Below are 20,363 nucleotides of genomic sequence, written 5' to 3' on the forward strand. Positions count from 1 at the left end.
TCTGGAGTCTGTGCTCTCTCTGAGCTGAGCAGAGGGAGATCAGCAGTCTCGCAGGGGCTAGCTTGAAGTCCTGGCAATAATGTTTTAACTGGGACAGGTACCTAAGGAGTATGCATGGCCAGAACATACCAATGCACTGAAAAGCCTTTGAAATCCCTCTTAGCATGACATTTGCTCACCAACTGCCAGAAATAAGGCCACCTAAAATTGACATTTTATTATTTTTGGAGAATAAAACTGGAGCAGCAATGGACTTTTTAATGCTTCCCAAATGACACTGCCACTCTATGAAGTTGATGCTGCTATATACAACTATATGAAGCTGGAATTATGTCTTTGTACACAACAACCACAGTGAGACTCTTCAACTCTTGCACACACCTAACTATGCAGGAAGTACACATGACAGAGCCTCTAAACACTCTTGCAAAACACCCATAGGTCTCATTTTTTCTCAGGATTAGCAGTGCCCTGAAAATTGGAATGATCAAACTTGAAGCAAAAGCTAAGAAAGACATACTAAATCCCCCTGTGCTTTTGTGCAGTCCCAAACATAATCATAAAAATAATAACAAATGCAAGTTCCTGTACCAAAACAAAATGTGATCTTATTTGAAGAAAGAGAAAATGAAAACTACATTATAGCATCAACAGTAAGGATTTCACTTCTCCATGAAAGTGGCTGCACAGCAGCCACAAAACCTCAGGCCCTACCCAGATATATCAGGATCATTCATTCATAATCCTGAAAGAAAAAATGAAAAGGGAATGGAAGAAGGACACTTTACACAGAGGGAAAGGAAATCTGCAGTTAACAAAATCACCCAATTTATTTAGATATTTTCCAATCACTCAGAAATAAATGGCCACATGCTTACAAATTGGAAGCTCTTACATAGTGTTTTTTCTGTTCACAAGGAGCTGGGTTCACAAAACTGTATTTTCCACATGCTGGTCCACCAAATAGCCATAGAAAAATACCATGGGCAGAACCACGTTGTTCAGAAGTTCTGGATTGCTACAGTTCAAAGGTAACTTGGCCCATTAAAGGAATAGGAAAGTTTGGATACAGATACAAACACCCTCCATGCTTGGCAACATTGAATTGGTTTTTATTTTATCCATCTTTAATCACTGAACATTAATTTTTAATTAGGATTCCTGGGGCCATGGGAGCTACCAGCTGCTGGATTCTGAAAAAGACCTGACCATAACTCATGTCTCTGAAGGTAGGTTCCAGACAAGCAGAAAGCATCTTTGCATGCTGCCTGCATGAGGTGTGGAAGGGTGATAAGTTGTAGTTGCCCTGAAAGACGATAGCCAGGTGAAAGATGAAAAGTTCAGAGAGACAGTTTATTGGTGCAGATGGGGAGCAAACTCCCATACATCACTCAGAACAAGCACAGCTCTCCTTAACAGCACATCAGGTGTGAAAGCAGGCAGCCCACCCCAACCCATCAACACATGGTGAGAGCTGCAGCCCTGAGAAAACCTTTTTTCCATGCTAGAGCTCAGCCAAAGCAGTCCAGTGTGAGTTGCAGTGGACACCACTGTGTTCCTCTGCCACACTGCAACACTACCGTAAGGGCAAGGCACAATCCTGCTCACAGGAATCCTGCAGCACGTTCTGGAGACAGATTTGGGATTGCAAGTAAGACCTTTCAAAGAAAGAAGGCAGGTTAAGAACAGCCAGAGAGGGAGGACAGGACAGCAAAAGCCAAGAGGCTGTGGTTACCTCTCCTGACAGATGTGACTTTGCAGAGAGGCAAAGGGGATTTGCACAGCCGGTCTCACCCCGAGCGACTAAAGCTGATATTTCAATAACACTGCCCTAGGGAGAGAGGGGCTCCAGGCTCTGCAAACAGTCAGTCTGCGCTGTGTCAGCTGCACTGGAGTGCTGATTAGGCACTTTTCTCCTCAGAGCAGACCCATTCAGCAGGAAACGAGGCCACATGCGTGCTGCCAGAGCTGAGAAAGCCATATCCTGCGGGTCAGAGGCTCCACTCGCGTGCGTCAGCACACTTCCAGAGCAGCAAAGGGAGCTGCGCTGTCTTACAAAGAGAGCTGTGCACCCAGCCTGGGGGACAAAAAGGGAATTGTACTGCATGTTCATTTGGCCTTTGGGATTTTTGGTGCAAGGGTAAACTGTGATGGCATCAGGTAAGAGACATAAAAAATCTTGAAAAAACTTTTTACAAAAGCAGAAATATCTCAGCAGCAACAAATGGGTGGAAGGGATGTAAGTCTTTAAGGGCAAAGAAAGTCAAATCATAAAACTGCCACCTTTCCTGGTTGCCTCAGTTCCAATAGCAAACCCTTCTAACAGAGGGACAGAGGAAGTTTGCATCTCACCCACCTGCAGCCCAGATGAGAGGTGAGAACCAATTTGTAAAAAGTCATCCAACAAATCAGCATCAAACCTGGGAAGAGGGGAGGTCAGAAGTTTATGTTTGTCCACACTTCACTAGCCTGACTAGTGCTGTCTAGACCATGAGTATATCCTAAGGGATTGGCACAATGTAGATTTCCTCAGGTGTGTTAGGTGCTGGGTTACCTGATGAGTGCTGCTTGCTGGCAGTACAATTTAGAGATAGCAAGAGAGAGAGGTGTACATAGATCTATGAGTCCTGTTCTAGCTGTGCAAGGAACAGCTCTCCCTTAGCAAAAAACCTAAAAGGGCAGCATTCCCTGAGCTCATTTATGCTATGACAAGTAAAAAAGACTTTGAGCCTAGACCACTTTTAAAAGTACCTTAGGAACTTTAGAAGAAATATCCCTCTAAAAATAAGAATCACTTTTTATGTTGAAGAACTTTCCAGACGGAGCTATAAAAGTGATTCTACACAAAAGAGAACCCACAACACAGAGGGAACTGTCAAAAGTACAGAGATCACATGCTCAAAACAGAAAGAGTATGCTTTCAGTAAACTCAGACATGAGAGATTTCAGAACTCCAGATGTGCCTTTGACTCCTCTTCTGTCGTCTATTATAGGCAAATACATGATATAAAGCCTTTTCCCCAGTTAAATAACCTAGTTCTGTCCCAAAACTTGTTAGGGTTCTCAGTGCAATTTAAGGAACTATTGGTGCAAACAGGAATGGGGATTGTTGACAAACAACAAAAATTGATACTGACTCTCGCAGTGCATCTTTCAGTTCTGCGTAGGGCCCAAGAACTCATGTGAGACATTAGGCAGTCTTTATTGATGTCTTTACCCCAGTATTTTGTACACACCATTAAAAGATTAGTAGGCTGAAGTAATTTATGAGAGACATGAAGTGAGGCATGAACGAGCCTAGCAAAACTATATGAGAAGATGTCCATCCAGCCTAATATCTTCTCTCAGGCAACGGCAAGGAGTAGATGCTTTGGAAGGGTATGCAAAATCAGTCATCCCTGGTATCCTCTCTATTAGCAGTCCAAGGACGTCCTGAAATGGAATTTCCATCAGGACCATCATACTGCATAATTGCTGGTAGAATGTTTCTGGTGAATTTGTCTATTTGTTTTTGAATTCGCTTATCTCTTTGATAGAATTTCCCTTTGCTGTGTTAAAAGAGTAGATTTGATTCTACAAATTTTAATTACCTCCCCAGGCAGTATAAATTTTAAAAACTGCTTCTGCTTCCTCAAGTCTGATGATTGCTCTGCGCATAATCCAGACCTGTCACCCTCTTGTGAGAAGTGTTTGCTGTATGGACACCAAAGTCTCTCCCTAGAGGTAACAAATTACATGATTTTAAAGGCAGTTTTCAGTCTCATAAGGGTCAGATTTAGCACACGCTAAATTATCTGTGATGCTTAGAAGCAGACATGTATTATCCTGTCTACAGGATTACTAGGAGAGGGGTGGAGTAGCTAAATTCGTACTAATTGCCCTATCCAGGGAAGCAGGAATGCCAATGTGTTTGTATCATCCATACTTCATGCAACCTGAATATATAACCCATCATACCTGCTGGCAGAAGTATTAAATACATATCTGGGGAGATTTGTAGGCTTTCAAGAGATAAATACTTCAAAAAGAGAACAGGGGAAAGGCAGGAATAGACTGCAAGGTACCAACATCCCTTGTTCGTTCTGGCCTAGCACTGTAGTACCATTTGTGAAAACAAGAATATTAATCTTAGGGTGATGCACCTTAAGCTACTATATCAATCCATTCAGGCTGGTTTTAGAGAGGTTGATCGTCAGTGGTCAGCAGGTGCTGTCACAGCAGAGGGCAAACTCCAGAGCACAGTATGAAATGTCCTGGCACAGGTGTCCTAAATGCCTACAGCGTTCGTCCCCATGCCTGCTGATGGGCTACTCCTGCCTGCCAGACCTCCTTGTCCCCAGGCTGCCACCACCTGAACCCACAGATCGGGAGATAATGTTAACTAGAATTGCCAGGGAGTAGCGGTCCTGTTCCAGTTATGGAATGGGATGAGTGGAATGGGCATGAGGGCCGCAAAATTGCCAACACATCCAGGAAACCTGAGAGGATGCCTAATACAGCCTTCCCCATGCCAGCAATCTACCCCACAGCCTCCAGCTGCCGGGCTGCCTCACCTGCTCGTACAGAGGTGTTCTGTACTCAGGGAGAGAGGGAGTTTCTCATTTCCCCTCGACAGAGATCCGTGTCCTTTGGGCAAGGGGTGCGTGTGTGTGAGCAGAGAGGATCGTGGAGGCTAGAGATCCCTGTCTATCCCTAATGCCACCCGACAGGCACGGTGTGGACAGAAACAACAGGAAAAGGGGGCGAGAAAAAGTGGAGAGTTGAAGGGGGACAGGACGCTGGGAAGGAAGAAAGCAGGAAAAAAAAAAAAAAAAAAGGAAAAAAAAAAAAAAAAAGGAGGAGAAAGGAGAAAGGGGAGGAGATGAAAAGCAAGGGGAGAAGGGAGGACCGGGCGGGGAGGAGGCGAGAGGCCGGGGAGGAGAGGAGGGAGGCAGCTCGGCAGAGGGGGACGGGACGGGACCCGGCGCCCCGCGGGCCATGCGCCTCCTGGCTACGGCGCTGGCCGCCCTGCTGGCCACGGCCTCGGCCCCAGGTAAGCGCCCAGCGGGACCCGACCCCTCCCCTCGGCCCGGCGGACCCCGGCCCCGGCTCGGGCAGCCCCCGGCCAGCGCCGCGGAGCGGGCGCGGGTCCCCGCAGCGGGCGGGGCTGCGGCAGCGCCGGCTCGGGCGGCGGGACGGGCGGCGGGCGAGAGCGGGGGGTCCCCGGCCGCGGAGCCCCTCCGCCCGCCCGGTCCCTACCCCGCTCCGCTGCCACTTCCCCGGGCTCCCGGCAGCAGCGCTTCTTCGCAGCGATCGGATCCCGTTTAGAAAAGAAAGCCCACTCCGTGCAAGTTCATGGAAACGGGTCCTCGGCTGTCTTCTGTGCCAGGCAAAGCCGAAGCAAAGGGAGATTCGGCGTTGTTTTTTCTATAGGTGCCCTGATCCCGTTGGCATCAGGTGGAAATGGAACTTGTAGGTCATTTGTAAAAAGCGTCCTCTCTTTAAACCCTTTATGCCTCTAAAAACAAAGGTATATTGTGTTGGACAGCGTTGTGTGTCCTGAAGCTGCAGAACAGACACAGAGTGTGGATCTGAACTTCCAGGTGCAGTGAGCTTAGTGGGGTGGGGAAGCCTTGCTCATTGAAAGCTAATGAAGGACTTGAATTTGAACTCCACTGCAGAAAGGCAGGAGATGGTGGAGGCAGAGGTTTGGTTCAAGTCCATCTTTAGTCAATGCAGAAGCTTTCTCTGAGGGGGAGCTTCTGACTTGTGAAACTTGATGACAGATCTGTTCAACTGAAAATGGCTGGTTGTTTTTTGGTGCTCTTGCTAGCCAGCTCCTAATTATTTTCATTTAAACAAAGGGCTTTGCTTCTTCTTAGATCATCTGCTCTTTTTAATTGTAAAGAAATCAAACGAAAGCAGGCTTTGACAGTAGCATAGCTTCACTGAACAAACTACAACACAGGTAAAAGCTATCCCATATGCTTCTGGTCGTGCAAAGCTGAGATCAGAAGGTAACCACCTCCAGTCCCCCAGCTATCTGTCCTTGCAGCACTGGAGGCTGGGTTGCAGATTCTGCCCATCATCTCCATGGAGGATGAAAGAGAGGCCTGTATACAGCACTAAACCTGGACTGTGAGCAGCTGTGGACAGGAACAGCTTCACTCCTGTCTCAGCTGAAGTAACTGGAGTTCTCCCACAAAACCACAGCCATGCTGAAACTGCTCAGCACATGTAAGGACCCAGTGGCCACTGTAAGTCCTCTGGCACTGTTCCAGCACAGACAGGGGAGAGGCCCTGGCATAAACAAGTTTCTGGGTGCTAGAAGTATAGTTTGGTACTCCTGACAGTGCTGTTAAAGTGTTTTGCTGTGTAATATGGCAGACAGCAAAGTCCAAATCTAGCTAATTCCTGGACTTGAGCTGGTGCAAGCAGAAGTGGACTATTTTCAAAGTGGGATTTTTTAAAACAGAGCTTAGGCAGCAGTCACCTTTCCTGAGTCCCCACAGGCTACTGAGACATGCTGGTGGAACATACCAGAGAAGCAAGCAGCTAAAATGTTGGGATGGGACCAACTAAACAAGCTTATTGCAAAAAGGAGAGAAGTTTGATGGTTAAGCACACTGTGAAGAAATCACCAAGTCTCTGACTCTCCTCCCCCATTCTATAAATAATTTCCCTTTCCAAGCAGAAACGAGACTGAAACTCTTGTGGTGAGCTCCACCTGAATGGCTACATCGTACTGGGAAGGCAGGAGAAGATAAACAGTGATTCCTCACTTGAAACAGCAATCTGAAGTCTAGAAATTCAGTGTTGTGTTGGCACACAAGTCTGCTCTTAAGTTGTGAAGTTTTCTGCTCTTGGCAGGAAGCCCATTACAAGGGTAAACCTCATGTTGGGGCTGACCAGTGCCTGCTAAAGACAGGAGGAACATATCCACTAGTGCCTGAAGGCCTTGAATGAGGGTTTTGCTTTCCACATAGGAGGTAAATGAACTCTTTCCTTCAAAATCCACTGTTCCTCCCCCAGTGGTGGTAGGAGGATAAAGTCAAATGGATATTGCTTTTCTGCTTTATATAAAAGCATCACCTGACCCTGTTCAACATGTGCTGATACCATGATAAAAGCAGCGTGAGATTTCCAAAACTCTCCCCATGGCTGTACTTGTGCAGCAGCACCAGTGGGAGCCACAGAAGGAAGATAAGGAGATAGGTTCCCACTGATCAGAAACATGAAGGATGCAAAATTTGGTATGTCCCTATAAAAAGGCATATCCCCAAAGGAAAAGTGGAAGCATTAGGTATAAAATACCAATGTTTGTATGAGTGTAAACAGCTAGAAAGGGATCAGAATCTCCATGTACAATGCTGCTTTATCTTCTCACAGAGGTGTCCATCATCACCATATCTGACTGACTTCCTCTGTATTTTCTCTTGGGTACTTCTTGGCACTATGTTCTGCCTAGTTTGGAATTAAGCAATGATTTCTTTTTTTTTTTCCTTTTATTTTGGGACTCTGTTTCACAATTACTCCTAGCCAGCTTTTTCAAAAAATAAATTCACGTGTCAGGAAAATGACATAATTGTTTTTCTTTACAGTTCTCATGACATGTTCATAATTTCAGTAGAAAAAAGGTCTGTGTTTTTCATTTTTCCAAACCATAATTTTATAAATGATTTATTAAACATTTATTGCCAAAGTACATTTGAGGACACCAAAAAGTGTTGAAAATCTCAAAGTTATTCCTTATTTACTAAGCAGCACAACTTCAAATTTAATCTTATTTTGATAGCAGAGACAGCCAGTTACTGGCTTCCCTTCTGCTGGTAAAGCACCAAGAGTGGTAAGTCCAGAGAGTAATAACTGAAATTTCATGCCTGGAAAGCTTTTGGTGGAATTCAGACTTAATTTTAAATTTCAAAATCCTGTTCTAGTTTTATGCTTTCTATAATGCAAAATAACCTCTTACTTTGACATTCACATGAATTGCAGACACAAACATAATGCACAAATAATTTTACCAATAATCTCATCCATGCTTAGCTGTAGTATCTTCAATAATTTTTTTTTTAAACCCGAACTGTTCTTTATGCAATATATTTTCTCCTTCATAACAAAAAAATAATTTTACTTGGAATAAACATGCCATTCAGTAGACATTTTGATGGAAGTGGCACAAAATAATGATCGTACTATTAATTTTCAGAATTCTTCTCAAAGAGTTGCAATGCAACTTCTTTAATTTAGTGGATTTACTGTAAGTAAGGTGATATAATTCACCGTTTCATTTCACTGCTTTACTGGGACTATAAAACCAGTGTCTTTGTCTCCAAAACTCCTTCAGAAATAGAATGGAAATACTTTACTTGCTTATTTTGAAGATAAATATATGTTTGTGTTTCAGGAGCTGATGTCAGACAATAGTCTCTGCCAAAACACTCATCCCCTTTGTTAAAATGTTCCTTGCTGATGTGCTAGAAAAGTGTCCAGAAATGAAAAAATCATCCTCCCAGAGCTGCAATTCTCATTAGTATTTGAGAGCAGTACAGTATTCACATAACAGGAAGTTCACAGTTTAGAGGACATTTCATGCTTTGCAGAGTTCATTGCAGGGAGTGCTTGCTCACTGCTGGAATATGGTTCTCTGTCTAGTGGATGCCCTCAGACCGGTGGATTACACATCACAAGTCATTTAGGGAACACGTTGCCACAGTACAGCATTGGTCAGAAAAAGATCACTTTCTGATATGACTAATCAGGACTTTCTTTATGTGCGTTCGGAAGGAAATAAAATGAGTGATGATTCCCATGCTTCAGAAAATCAGTCCAGTGCAAATCAGTTAGGTCAGGAAAAGGAAATCTTCCTCTATTAAACAGCTATGGACACTTTTTTCAGCCTTCACCTATACTGGCTATTATTAGAAGTAAAGCAAGAGAGACAATGAACTGGTCTAAATGATGGTTTAGGATGAAGAACATTAAAGACAAGAATCATAAATTAATGGAACAATGGAATAATCATTTGTCCCAATATGATCTCATGTCATATTTTGTCATGATATAAATCATGTCAAATACTGTCAGATTAACTTGAATTTGTAGTCAGAAAACCTAGTCTGAATTTAACCCAGGTTTGAGATGACCATTTGATTATGACAAGGAGAACATTACTTAAAACAGAGGACATGGGGAACTACAGTCTATAGAGAATTCAGTGGTCTTCCAGTGATAATCTAGGGAAAAGTGTGATGTAAGGTCTGCACAGATAATGTCTAAAAGAAGTAGACAGAAGCATGCACATTGAAATGCTGACCTTATCAAATCAACATAAGAGGACAGCACACAGGAAAAAACTGAGGATGGGGTAACAGAAGTGGAGCCGAAGTTAGTACAGCAAAGTCACATACTTACGGATTAGTAAGAATTTCTTTGATATGCTGGTGAGTGATATGCAAATGACAAAGAAGGGAAAAGACTCAAATATTCTATTTATTTGTCACCTGACATAAAATCATGTATGAAAGTATCTTGAAAAAGGACAAGATAATTCTGGGTTATACCAGGCAAGGTATATTCCAGTCAAATCTGAGAAATACTATGAGTATTCCACAGGACAGTGGAGAATTTCTTTCCAGACACTGCCTGTAACTGCAGTCAATTACATTAAAAAAAAAAATAATTACAACCAACCCCAAAATTTAAACTGTAACCAACGCAGAGAAGGGCTGTTAGGGTGAATAGGGAAGACACTACTTTACTAGAGGAGACTAACAGAGCTTGCATCTTTAGCTCAACAAAGCAAAGGCTGAGGCCAGATAATTGCTTTGTGTATGGAGTCAGGAAGTAAGCTCCAGAGAAGAAAACACTATTTTAAGCTTAAAGCTGGCATAGGAACAAATGAGCAGAAACTGGTTATTGAAAGCATTTAGCCTGGAGGTCCTAAGAAAGATGCAAACTGTCAGAAGAGCAGGTCACGAAACAGTTTCCAAAACTGTTGAAAGACCAATAAAAGATTATGTGAAATTGGTCCTGTGACAGTAGCAAGGTCTCCATGTTATCTCTAGGTTATTGATTAGTGACAGAAAAAATGCTAGGGCAGATTCACTGAAGGAGGGCCTCACACCATCCTTAACATTCACAGAGAGGCAGATGATGTCAGGTTCTACAAGGTCATTAAATTACTGCACACTAAACAGACACCATCAGTTTACCTGGGCTTGCATGCTGGGACAGATTATGGTGCTGTTGTGCCAGTATGGAGGATTCTCACCATCTTTTCTTTCCTTACAGATGTTTGTGAGGCTTTAAATGTGACGGTCTCTCCTGGACCAACAGTGCAATACTCCGAGGGGGATAATGCTACCCTTTACTGCCACATTTCTCAAAAGAGAAAGACAGACAATTTGCTGGCTGTGCGGTGGATCTTTGCTGCATCGCCGACCCAGGAGCATCTGATGATCAAAATGACAAAGTTTGGGTCTGTCCAGTATTATGGAAATTATACACATCATTTTCACAAGCAAAGACTTCATCTTCTTAAAGAGAAGCATGGAACTATGTACAAATTTCTTATTTTAAGCCTCCAGCAAACAGATCAAGGACATTATATATGTAAAGTACAGGAAATTGGCAAACACAGAAATAAGTGGACAGCATGGTCAAATGGTACAGCAGCTACTGAAATAAGAGGTGAGAGATTACTGATTGCAAGTCTATAATTTCTTCTTGTCCTGTGATCCCTTTATTTTTTCCTTATAAATTCACCCATAAGACATTTGAATTTAGATTATTTTTGAATGTAATTTGTGGATAGGAGAAGAAAACCTAATACTCAATTTACGTTTTGCCTCTCTCTTAGTGTTTCCCTTGGTCTTAGTTCTAGCCTAGCACCAGTTGGTAAGTAGCACTTTTACTATCACTTCAGCACTATTGTTTATACCACTTGCAGCCAGAAAGCAAAGCTAGAAAAGCAATGGCCAGCCTGCTGGTATTGAACTTTGAATAAAATGACCAGCAACAAGTTGAACCAAGTTGAAGACAAGCCATCCCTTTGGGATGGATGAGCTCAATTCTTAAGCCACCACACCCACACTTTCAGAGATGGGTGAAGTTGGGTTTTGAGAACAGACTCCTTTGAAGAGGTGGTTTTGCTTAGCAGCTGTGCCATCAGTGCTAGCTGGCAAACTCCCACCCTTGCTCATGTCTCTATAAACAGAAAAGTTGGTTTCTCACAGGAACAACTTTAAAGATAATGCCAGAAAGCAGTGTCGAGTGTTTTCTCATTCACTGAATGATGTAAGTTCTTAAATGCCTGTAGTAGAAACATATGGATTTGTCAGGAGTTCTTGGAGATGGAATGGCATGTTCCAAGTAAGTGGCTGCAGAAGAAAAAGCAATATAAAATATTGTCACCCCACCTGTCATACTCCTCCTCACAAAGAGACACTGCACATCTTTCATAGCTTCTCAGACTATTGCTAATTATAACACTGAAACCTCTCATTACTTTTCATAGCTAAACTATGGAGTTCAGATCAATGAAATTACTGAAAAGAAGGAAATCCATAATTGTTCAGTCCAGTCCTTATATAACAGATTTCTAGTATGAGTCATGAATATATAATCAGAATAGGGATTTGAGACCTCATGACTTCATAATTTTCACACTGTCTGCTCAGCTGTATTGCTGCTCTCCACTTCAAATGACCCAAAGCAGAGCAGGAAACCTGAGACAAGGGAGCAAGGCTGGCCAGCCTGTAGAGAGTTTTTGACACCCTGTGGGGATCTGAGGCAAACACCACAACCACCCTGGCCCCTTAAAAAGATATTTATTCTAACTCTAGATCTAGATTAAAGATACCAAAAGACATCTGAAATATTGTGTATCTTTAAATGTCATAGCAACGTTTTACCACTTAAAGCCACTTGACTGGAAGCAAAGGACCACCTTTGCTAGCATTTGGCTAATGCATCCTGAGTGTACAGTACTTGCTGTGCTTAAGAGGGAAGGTAACTCTTTTCCAAGTGCTGATAAAGTTTCCAGTTTTCCCAAAAGTAACACTTGGGCTTTTCAAGGAAATTTTATTCCAAACACATTTTGTGTTTTATATTATGATCAGTTAAACCTTTTATTGCAAAGGGATTTACTTATATTACAGTTAGACCCAGGATACAACAAAAGGAGCAATACAAATCGCCTGAAGCATTTGGATACTTAAGTTGTACTGCTTGTGCTTTATCAAATAAGGTAGCAGTGTTCTACCACATCACAGTTGCTGTGTTGCCTAACATTTTGTTCCAGTAATGTGTCTGCAGTTATGCCCAAATTCAAATAGTATCTTTATGCTAAAGCACCAGACAAGTTTCTTAAAACTTCGCACATCAAGCAGAGGCAGAAATAGAACAGTCCCTTTAAAAAAATATATATATTCACACAGAAAGAGGAGGTTACTGTGCAAGATGCAGATTTCCAGGGGGAAAAGAAAAGGATAATTCTGCTTCTTCAAAATGCAACTTGCTCTTGAAGCAAGCTGACAGCTGGATCTGTGGTATCTACTGCTATTAATTTAAATTCAGATTTTGTTATTTGCTAGCAAGTTTTCTTGTGCAAATTTGCATAGGCCATTAACAAGTTGCAAACACATTTTGTCTCAACGCATAAATTTGTACAAATACACATATTGGACTTACAGAAAAACAACTGAGTTACAGGCTACAATTCCTTCCCATGTAATGATGACATTTAAATTTTAGTTACATATCTGGCTTCTACTTTAGGGGCAAAATACATTTCTTTGGAAAAGAAGCCTTGTTGTGGAGATGGAATCCTTATAGTTTTCTGTTCCTGCACTTGTGTCAACTACAGCAACTCTGTAGTGTTTTCAGAAGGTCCACCTGAAATTTGAACTGTTGCAGTTTGCCCCTTTCAGTGTTGTGAATACAAGATATCAGATAGTATTTATAAGTAGGTTATTATTAAATCTCGTTAGTAAAACCAAGAGAAATCCATGTGCTAATGTTGCCAAGAAGTGCCTCCTAATCCAGCCACACAATGTCTAAGATAAGGTCAACCTTTTCTCCTTCCCCCATATTCTCATTAAAGGCATCTCTTCCTGGGCTTGTGTCATCAATGTCAGCCTGAAACCAAGTTAATTATAGTAGAGAATACACAAAAAAAACCAAGTTTATGAGAAAAAAAAAATCAGAAAAATGGTTCTTCTACTCCCTTCCTATCAGAAAGCTCAAAGTAATCAGTATTCTTCTCAGAACAGTATACAGCACCCCAAAACCATCATTTATAATCAGGCAATCCCTCATGATACTGCACATCTCTTTGGAAAAGCAATACATTTTCCAAATGATTTACAATCCAAGAGAAGAGGCTTCTTATAGAAGGACAAACATAGAAAATTAGGCAGTCCAAGTATAATCCTATTGGCATAGAGAACAAAAACAAGTAGATGACCACAACAATCTGTCTTGTTGGGAAGCTAATTTATCAGAATTTACCATAGGAGAAAGTCTGACTTCTTAGTTACATGTGGCATTTTCTAACAGTAAAAATGTTGCAAGATACAGGAATGCAAGATTTTTTTTTCCCAAAATGAACAAAATCTCTTTTCTCGGGGAAGTTATCCTGAAATACTTGCCAAAAATCTACACATGTGATGCTTTCATGTAACAAATGAGTAATTTGTTAAAATATTCAGGATGAACTTCCCATCGAAACTGATGAGAAGATTTCATCAGTCCTGCAAGTTGTATATCCATTGATCTAGCCCCACCCTTCACATCCCGGCAGGGCACTCTGTAATGAATTCCTTTGCCAGTAAGATACTTGTTCTCTAATGATTTGCCACATGAAGCTCTCTTGGAGGTTCAGACTTCACTGGCAATCTGGAGGACATTACCAGACTCCCATTTCATTGCAGTGATTGCTAGAGAATGAAAAGTCATGGAATTGACATAAGTGACATCATCTAATCTGATATCATAAAAAATATCAGCATACATAAACAATTTGGCTGAGGAGAGCACAAAGGGTTTTGAACAACATTTCAGCAGTCAGAGCATTTGGATTCTGGTTCTATGCTGTACAGCTGTTATGATATTGACAGTCATCCATCCTCCTGAAACAGGGAGGACAATTCTGTGACAATTCTGGTGTTTCATTAAAAGACAATTAGAGCAAAATCTGGGAGCACTGAAGTCTAAGGCAGAATACATTTACTTCAAGAGGTTCAAACTTTTTATGTCACACATTTTTCAATTTTTGTCATATCTTGTTTGGTTTCTTTCAGTGATTTCATCAAAATCTTCTGATCATCCCACTTTCAAGAAAAATCATGAAGCTTGGAAGTTTTTTGAAGGTAAAGATACATGTAACTGCTACTGTGTTTATACTTGATGTTAGTTTAGTCATGATGACTAAAGTGCCCCAAATCAGGACCAACTTTGCTAGTTCCTGTGCAAACCCAGCCTTGCCTAAGAAATCATCCCACAAAGTACAAGAGGTACTGGACAAAAGAGAATGGAAGAATCCAGCTTCAGTGTCTCCTATATCTGTTATGGCCAATGGGAAAATAACCACTGGAAATATGTTGCAAAACCTGAATTAAAGCCATGAAGGGAGACTAAAGCTGTAGTTTGAAAAAGAAAAAAATAATCATACAAAAATTTCAAGCCAGTGCTGCCAACAGAAGAAGCAATTGCAGACTTTCTTCCTTCTACCCCAGCCACTCAGCACTCTCCCCACTGCCCCTTTTCGTTTGTTTGTTTTTTCTTTTGTTACAAAAAAAAAAACAAAACAAAAAAACAAAACAAAACAAAACAAAAAAAACCAGCTGTTTGAGCTGGGAAATAACCCAACTGAAGTCCTTTTGGGTTTTGAGTTGTTGTTCAAAAAATCCCCAAACCTGAAACCAGTCTTTTGTTTGCTCCTGAAAGTCACAACTCATAAGTGCAGTTATGCCTATTTGCATTTATGCAGACTTCAACCAAATTTCAAACTGAGCAGGATCCTATAGGAAAGTTTCAAGAAGGTTAAACTACTTCTGAACTGTAACCCTAAACCTATAGGACCAGGGTCTGTTTAGATCTTGTAGATGTAACTTTTTCCTGTCCCATCATCATGAAGCATCAGCTGCAGCACTGACCATGATCTGTGCTTGGGTTTCAGATCTGTACGTGTACGCAGTGTTTGTGTGCTCCATAGGCATCATCAGTGTCCTCCTTTTCACACTTGTCATTCTCTGCCAGTCCCTTCTGAACAAGAGGAGATCCACAGGTGAGTGAAATGCCATTCTTGATGACTGCAAAGCCCTTGCCAAAAAGGGGGGCAGGGGAGGGGAGAAGACAACGCAGAGAAAGCAGGAAAAATAAATATTTCCTTGCCTTGATTGTAATTTTAAATAAAATTGGTAGGAAGAGAAAAATTCTGCCAGCCAAATTAGAACATAGGCATTTTCTTCCCTTTAAATAGGGAGAAAATAAAACTAAATTTGCTTTGGACTTTTCAAAAATCTTCTACCTTTGCACAAGCATAAGTTGAAAGTAGTTGGAACTTCTTTCAGAGGAGACCAAGTGCTGAATCACTGAGTTGCATTCTGACCAGAAGCTAAAATTTTGTATAAGTCACGTTTCTTTAAATGTGTAGAGGGGTTTCAAAGCAATCTTAACTCTGTTCTGCTTCCTTCTCCTTTCTTGAGTAGCTGTCAATATTGTTGGGAATTTGAGGGCTTTTATTAGCAATAATAAGAAAATACTCACTTGCAGTATTTTCTGAAACTAAAGCATCATTTCAACATTCAAATCTGTCTTTTCATAATAATATTTCAAGACCAAGGCTTACTGTGTCATTCTTGGCCTCAGAGAAGGTTTCTCAAAGGCTGCATCAAAGCAGTGTTGTTGTAAACAGAAGTGCTATTTCAGATCTGTGGAGTAACCAGTGCAGGCTCTACTTTCATTTCAGTTTAAAAGTGGTTTATTTGGAGACCTCACACAAGCTGCAAGGATGAGATACCAGCACACTTAGCAGCCACCATGTCAGAGGAGAGTGTGAGGACCACCTCTGAACAGAAGCTTTCAGGAGGAGTCTGGTTAGTGAGTTGCTTTGTTAATGACAGGAGAGAATCATGACTTTGCTGCCTCTGCAGCCTACAGAGATCCCACGAAGAATGAGTGACTCAGATACACAAGTGAGAAGACATGTAAGCCAGAAATAGATGTATAGAGAAGCCCTTGCCTGACCACAAACACATTTCAGTCTGTGGCTCCATCTTGCTGGTAATGCACTTAGCAGAGTAACTCTGATTCTAACTGAACCCAACAACTTTGTTTGCCAAGAGGAAGGAGCAAGATCGATGCTATTCTTCTTACCCTGTTAAGTGATGACAAAGGTTTTGTGCCAAGGGAGTACCCACATTTAAGTACATTGGTCGTGGTGAGTCACCCTGAAGCCACAAGCACTAGACTGATGTATCCCAGTTTTTCTTGAGCAGACATTGGGTTAGAATTTGCTTGGTTTTGTCAATTTACTGCTGTGAGCATACAAGCAGCTTAAAAGAAGGGTCTATTTACATTGAACTAACACCAGCTAAATACTGAAATAATACACAATATAGAATAAGGATTTGCAAAAGAGAAAAAGTAGGTTCTTCTGAGCTGCTGAAACCTTTCTTTGCTACCCAAATATCTGAATATTTACATGCTCAAAAATGTGTCAGCGCTGTACATGAGCATTCCCTTACTGCTGAAGGATTTGGCCTACTGTCCTCATAAACATTTTAAAAAGGCCAGACAAGTAGATGGAAGCACTACCTTGACTGGCTCAAGCATTGTCCCTGTGTAGTCCCAGCTCCTGGTGCTCTCAGCACCCATTTCCTTAGGACTAAAATGCACTTCCTGGGAGCTGTATAGCTCCCTCAGAATGGGAGAATTTAGCTAAGTCCAAATATGAAAAGTTTCCTATAGAGAGGGGCAGAGTCATGTGAGTGCCCTGGTGTCTGCCTTTCATGGTCCTTTAAAGAACAGGGAATGAGAAGGGAGGGGCACGTCTGTGTTGCATTCAACTTCACATCATGACCCAGGGATGCACTCTCTCATCCTTCTGAGATATAAATTGGCAGTAGGTTGACCAGAAGAGCCAGAGTCTGTCCTTTAAGAGAGGCATAGAAGCCACAAAGCCACAAAAGAGCATTTTAATAACCCTGGCTCCTAAAAGGCTGCAGTGGGGGCAGCTGCCCTTGCTCAGGACTACTGACTCAAAGGAATATGAAGAAGGATTTACACAGCTCACACACACAGCTGTCAGAGACAGGATGGTGGCTGGACTGGACCTCTGATCTGATCCCAGAAGGGATCTCTTTATGCCTGTGGCCACAATCTGACTTACATTAGGAATAGCCGTGGCTCCTGTGGGTGAATGATTTATTTCAGGCTTCTGGAAATAAATACAGGCACCATAAGGGAAATAAAAGTCTTCAAAGTAAAATTACTGGCCTGCTGTGCTTTTCTTTAGCAAGCTGTCTTTTGGCTGGGCTGACCACTGGAATGTGTGCTGCCCAGCATTTCCACAGCAGATTTTTGGTGTTGTTTAATACGTTCCCCTCTCCCAAGACTAGCTATGTCTTCAAGTCAGACTGCATTTTAAAGCACAATACAATGTATGGTGACTATGATTAGCTCTCCCAGTGTAACAACCTGGCAACTCCATCCTCTCAGCAACACAGGTCTGTCTGCAGTGCTCATTTGAAACTCATAAACTGTGTTGGTGTGAAGCCACATTTTCTTTCTTTTTTTCTTTTCTTTTCTTTAACAGTGAAGCATTACCTGGTGAAATGCCCCCAGAACAGGTAGGAGATTAGACATCTCTTTGCTATGTACCAAGGTACCATCTCTGGATTTGTTTTGCTATGTGTGCTGAAGAAAAGGAGTGATGATTTCAAAATGCTTATGAGAACATAGAGATTTGCATATCCCTGACTCCTAAATGTGCCTGCTGTGCATGAAAAGGGAGAATCTGCCAGGGCTAGCTGTAGGTCCTGCAGGTGTTCAGTGACAAGCCTCTCCCTGATGTTCTGAATTGCTTTCTGAAGAAGCCTGCTTTCATTCTGTGTGGGTTTCTAGGGTTCCCCAACACCTCATGGGATAGTAATGACTTAAACTGTCCACATAGACCAAATCACAGTGTTACCCAGGGATTCCCACACCCAGGGACAGAGTGGGGTTCAAAAGCAGATTTTCAAGGCCCACAGTCTCTTCCCAGCTGAAGACTCCAAGTGATGGGAAGAATTCTTCTTCTGCTGCAGTGTTAATCACTGTCCCTTTAAATACCATCAACTGCCGAAAGTTTGTTATGGTGTGGCTATAAAACTGATTTCCATTGTATGATTTTCCTGATATGTATATTGGACTGGAACTGCAATAAAAAAAGACAAAAGAGGGGGATGCCTCATAAAAGCATAGCTGTTTCCCAGTTTTCAGTGACAGAAACCATGTGTTTCTAGCCTTGCAGTTTAAATCCAATACCTCTTGGTATCATATGCTGTTTCTCATAGTGTCTTTAGACACTATGGGATTCAATGCCAAATATAGCACACCCTAGATCCTCCAACAGTGTGATTTTTAGTGCATTCTCATGGGATTATCATGGTATTCAATCTAACTGGCACTCAGAAGGAAGTGAAATCAAAACAAAGCAGCACAGGGTTCAGGAGAGGCCAGTACAAACCAAAACTTCCACGTTATTTATGGACAGATATTTCTTCTGCGACCTTGACCAGCCATTGCACCACCCAAAAATTTAGAGACAGCTCAGCAGTTTTCATTTTTTCCTGCATGTTTTCACTTTCCCCCTTCTTTATTAACTGCTGGGACAAAGTTGGAATTACAAAAAACAAACCAACAAAAAAGAATGGAAAGGGGGAGGAAATCAATGTATATTGGTAGGGAACATAAAAAGAGAAGAAAAATGAGAGCCAACTGAAAAAATGGAGCATGGCAGTCAGATAAAAACACATACTACAAGCTCTGGGAATAGATGATGTAGCAGTGATACTGCTGCAAACACTGAACTTAGTGAGAAAACAAGCCAAGGTAATTTCTTCACTAACAGATTCTGTAGAAGTGAAAGAAATGCATGACTCTATGGATAAAAAAATGGTTTCATGTATATCAGTATGACAAGTTATGCTAATGAAGTCCTCGATCACACAAATGCATGCCTAAAGTGCATTGACTTTGGGGCTTTAAAATTAAATACCTATGAAAGTGTTACCAGCATCATAATTATGTTTCACACTTGGTACCATTTATTTTCCACCCTCTGCTCAAAACACGAACCATCACTTCCTTTGAACTCATTGCTCTTCATCTGCAAATTCCTTGTCTTGGAACTTAATTCAACACATTTAGACCCAAAACTTACTGTCTAAATATCCATTAGGCCAAACTGATTAACTAATCTGCATGAGATTCTTGTCATTTAAAATTACTACTGTGCAAAATTCAGCCTTGATTAGAGAAGCTCAACTCCAGCTCCCTTAGTGATATTTCAAACACAGAGTAGAATCTACTTTCAAAATTACATTAATAGTCTGGTGTCTAAGAAATGTCTGTATTCCCACTGCAGTAATACCTAGGCATCTTAAAATATTTTATGTCTTGACATCAGAATGATGTTTTTGCTTTTAATTGGAATCTAAAGCACAACGGGCTAAGTGATTTGCCCCAGGTCTCACAAAATGGCCGTGGTAGAAAAGAAAATTAAATCCAGATTTCCTGAGTATAACAAAGCAAATGTTTAGGTTTTGGTTTGCTACTTGACCAATAACAAATTAAGGAAAAAAAATGAGTTGACCAAAATCCATTTCTTTACCACATTTTAAAAATAACTGCCTAAATAAAATAGTACAGTTATTTTTAGTTTTCCAAACCACCTAATTGCATTTTCTGGTATTTTCTTTAAATACCCTTCTTCATATTATTTTCCTTGTTACTGGATCATTTTGCCAGTTTTCAGATCCAGAAAACCCCAGGAGGTGAAGCTTTGAAAGCAGGAACATTTTTTGTTGTATTTTATATTTGTGTTGGCCTGAACTCTCTAGTCCTTCAGTTACTGCTTTTCTGGAGATAAGTAATTGGAGGTAAATAAAGTGCCTCAGAAAGCTGTCCATCTCAACACCTTGGTTCCACAGTGCCAATCTCACATTGCAGGAGCACATTCTGCCACACAGAACCAGAAACAAGAATCCAGATATCCCTGGCACCTTTTCACACAGCTCTCCTATCTGGAAAATATCTAAGTAACTTCCAGTTCACTCAGGTGAATTTTTTGTCACCCCCCTGCAGACCTTTGACAAGAAAAAAAGAGCTGACTTAGA

The 20,363-nt window shown here is 41.5% G+C and overlaps 1 protein-coding gene across 1 annotated transcript in view; it reads left to right on the plus strand.

Annotated features, from left to right (window-relative positions):
• The first annotated feature begins 4,949 nt into the window (after positions 1-4,949).
• The window catches only part of VSTM4 (V-set and transmembrane domain containing 4), a 31,985-nt gene continuing 16,571 nt past the window's right edge, over positions 4,950-20,363 (plus strand). The window contains exons 1-5 of the mRNA XM_053949794.1: positions 4,950-5,032; positions 10,273-10,671; positions 14,283-14,351; positions 15,161-15,268; positions 17,801-17,834. Of these exons, the coding sequence (XP_053805769.1) occupies positions 4,978-5,032; positions 10,273-10,671; positions 14,283-14,351; positions 15,161-15,268; positions 17,801-17,834 (665 nt within the window). The 5' untranslated portion in view covers positions 4,950-4,977. The remainder of the gene's footprint in view (positions 5,033-10,272; positions 10,672-14,282; positions 14,352-15,160; positions 15,269-17,800; positions 17,835-20,363) is intronic.

The sequence above is a fragment of the Vidua chalybeata genome, chromosome 8 (genome assembly GCF_026979565.1).
Source record: "Vidua chalybeata isolate OUT-0048 chromosome 8, bVidCha1 merged haplotype, whole genome shotgun sequence".
Lineage (NCBI taxonomy): Eukaryota > Metazoa > Chordata > Aves > Passeriformes > Viduidae > Vidua > Vidua chalybeata.